Source organism: Amblyomma maculatum, chromosome 11 (genome assembly GCF_055883805.1).
Source record: "Amblyomma maculatum isolate TAMU_Amacu chromosome 11, ASM5588380v1, whole genome shotgun sequence".
NCBI classification, from domain to species: Eukaryota; Metazoa; Arthropoda; class Arachnida; order Ixodida; family Ixodidae; genus Amblyomma; species Amblyomma maculatum.
The window spans coordinates 95608227-95610409 of record NC_139354.1 but is presented as its reverse complement, the minus strand read 5'-3'; the positions used below and the strand labels follow the sequence as shown (position 1 = coordinate 95610409).

The 2183-nt window shown below is 43.1% G+C and overlaps 1 protein-coding gene across 1 annotated transcript; it reads right to left on the bottom strand.

The window, feature by feature from the left end:
• Nucleotides 1-892: 892 nt before the first annotated feature.
• On the bottom strand, nucleotides 893-1886 carry LOC146174438 (uncharacterized). The gene has a single exon (XM_084583383.1). The coding sequence runs from the start codon at nucleotides 1884-1886 to the stop codon at nucleotides 906-908; it is 981 nt and encodes a 326-aa protein (XP_084439509.1). The 3' UTR covers nucleotides 893-905.
• Between the last annotated feature and the right edge of the window lie 297 nt (nucleotides 1887-2183).

Below are 2183 nucleotides of genomic sequence, written 5' to 3'. Positions count from 1 at the left end.
TTTGGAACGTATCTTTCAGTTAAGTCTTTTACCTTGGCTGCAAAACTATCCCAGTTTGTCTGAACAGTACTGTCGTGAAAGTTAGTCAAAAAATTGTCCAGAAAGGCCGATAATTCTCTATTGATAGCTTCAAAGTTGGCTTTTTTGTAATCAAGAATCAATTTGCTTTTTTTGTTCGGCTTAGGGCAATCCAGGCTGAGACTGAAGTTTAGCAACGAGTGATCACTTATACCAGGTAGAAATATAATATCAGAAGCTAAGTTAGGCCGATTAGTTAGAATCAAATCCAGGGTGTTTGCAACATGGTCGGTGACTCTTGTGGGACGCGATACCAATTGTGTTAGGGAAAAAATAGAACAAAGGTCTAGAAATTCTTTGGCTTGGGCTGAAAAGGATAACAAGCTAGGAAAAGGATCGTTCCAAGTAATATTTGGAAAATTAAAATCACCAAGCAAGAATAGGGGGGACGAAGGATATAATGCACAAGCCGCGTTGATGGCGTCATGAAGGTCGTTATTAAATGTAGAGGGATATGAAGGGGAGCGATAACATGCACCGAATATCACTTTCACATGACCTAGGGTTACTAGTGACCAGACTATTTCTAGATTAGTGTCTATTTGGATGCGCAATGAGGGAATGTCGCTTGAAATAGCAACAAGAACGCCCCCTCCACGGTGGCCATTTCGATCACAACGGTAAATTGTGAAGTCACGCGCATTTTCGAAAATTTCAAAATCTTGTATGTGTGCAGAAAGCCATGTCTCAGTCAAAACGATTATGTTTGCAGAACTAGAGTCGACTGCTGACGATAAGGAATCAAATTTATTAACCACGCTTCTAATATTAGTAAAAAGAACAGAAACGGGAGCTACTCTTAAATGGCTACTACCCCTCACTCTCTCCTATGTTGCGGCTTCAATAAACGAGGTAGCATCGGTATTAACGTTGCTATCGCTTGACTTGGTTTCCTTAACACTGCAAGAAATGGGATCGTAAATGTAGCACTTGTGGTTTAGAAGCAGTTTGTTGTAACGTAATTTAAACTTGGGAGACCCATCCCGACTGTTGCCAAATTCGATTAATTTTTTACGGGCGAGACGGGTAGAGGCCGAGAAGTCTTCACTAACACCAATGTCCTTGTCTTTGAAATCACTACGCATAGCAAGTATCTTTTCTTTTATTTTGTAGTTGCCGAACTTAACAATGATCGGACGGCACTTATTAGGCGCAAAGGAACCTAGGCGATGCGCACGATCAATTGAGTCTGCTGAAAATGTGACTAATGACGAGTTCAGAAGCGATGTTATTTTTGCTTCAGTTTCCTGCCAAGATTCTTTACTGTCTGAAATGCCATGAAAGATTAGATTGTTTCTACGCGATCGGTCTTCTAGTTCATCGAGCCGGGATTGAAATTGGTTATTTTGCGTTGATATTTCATGTACAGAAGACTGAATAGCGGAAAAATCGGCGTCGTACTGCTCGAACACTTTGGTTTTTTCTTCTAGGTCGTCTATTCTTTTGTGAATACTGGCGATTTTAGCTTCCATGTTCTTTTGACTATTCTTGATAGCTTTGATATCAGCCGCCAATTCAACGTGACTTTTCGAAGTTTGCAGTGAACGAGAGTGAACATCTTTCAGTAAACGAAAAAGAGTGTTCATTTGCTCAGCAGGATCGTCCGGCAATGAGTCGATTTCCGTAAGTGATTCGGATCGCGTATTGGGACCAGGGTTGGACTCAATGTCCCCGGAGCAGAGCAATAACAGCGCCACAGAGAAACACTCGCAAATTGTTTCACAGAACACCCGTGGGCACGGGAACAGTAAAAGGAAGGGGTCGTCGCATTTCTTTGTAAATAATGGAAAGGCTTTACACACCTGCATTGTAGGAGGATGAGCGTAAAACATCATGCTGCAAGCTCTGCCCCCGTGCCCACTGAAGGTGAAACAGACAGGCGGTCCACTTGTATCGGTTGTCGAAGATGATGGCATGGTTGATGCGGCTGGTAGATCGTAGGCGAGCATCACGGCAGGAACTCGGCTGAAGAAGGGCATCGTATCACTTTCGTCTTTGGATGTGCTTGATGTTCCAAGGGGCGTTGTAACATGTGTCGAGCCACAGGATGACGTTGACGGCCAAAACGCGAAAAGCGCAAGTAGAACCTGCATTGTAGGAGGATG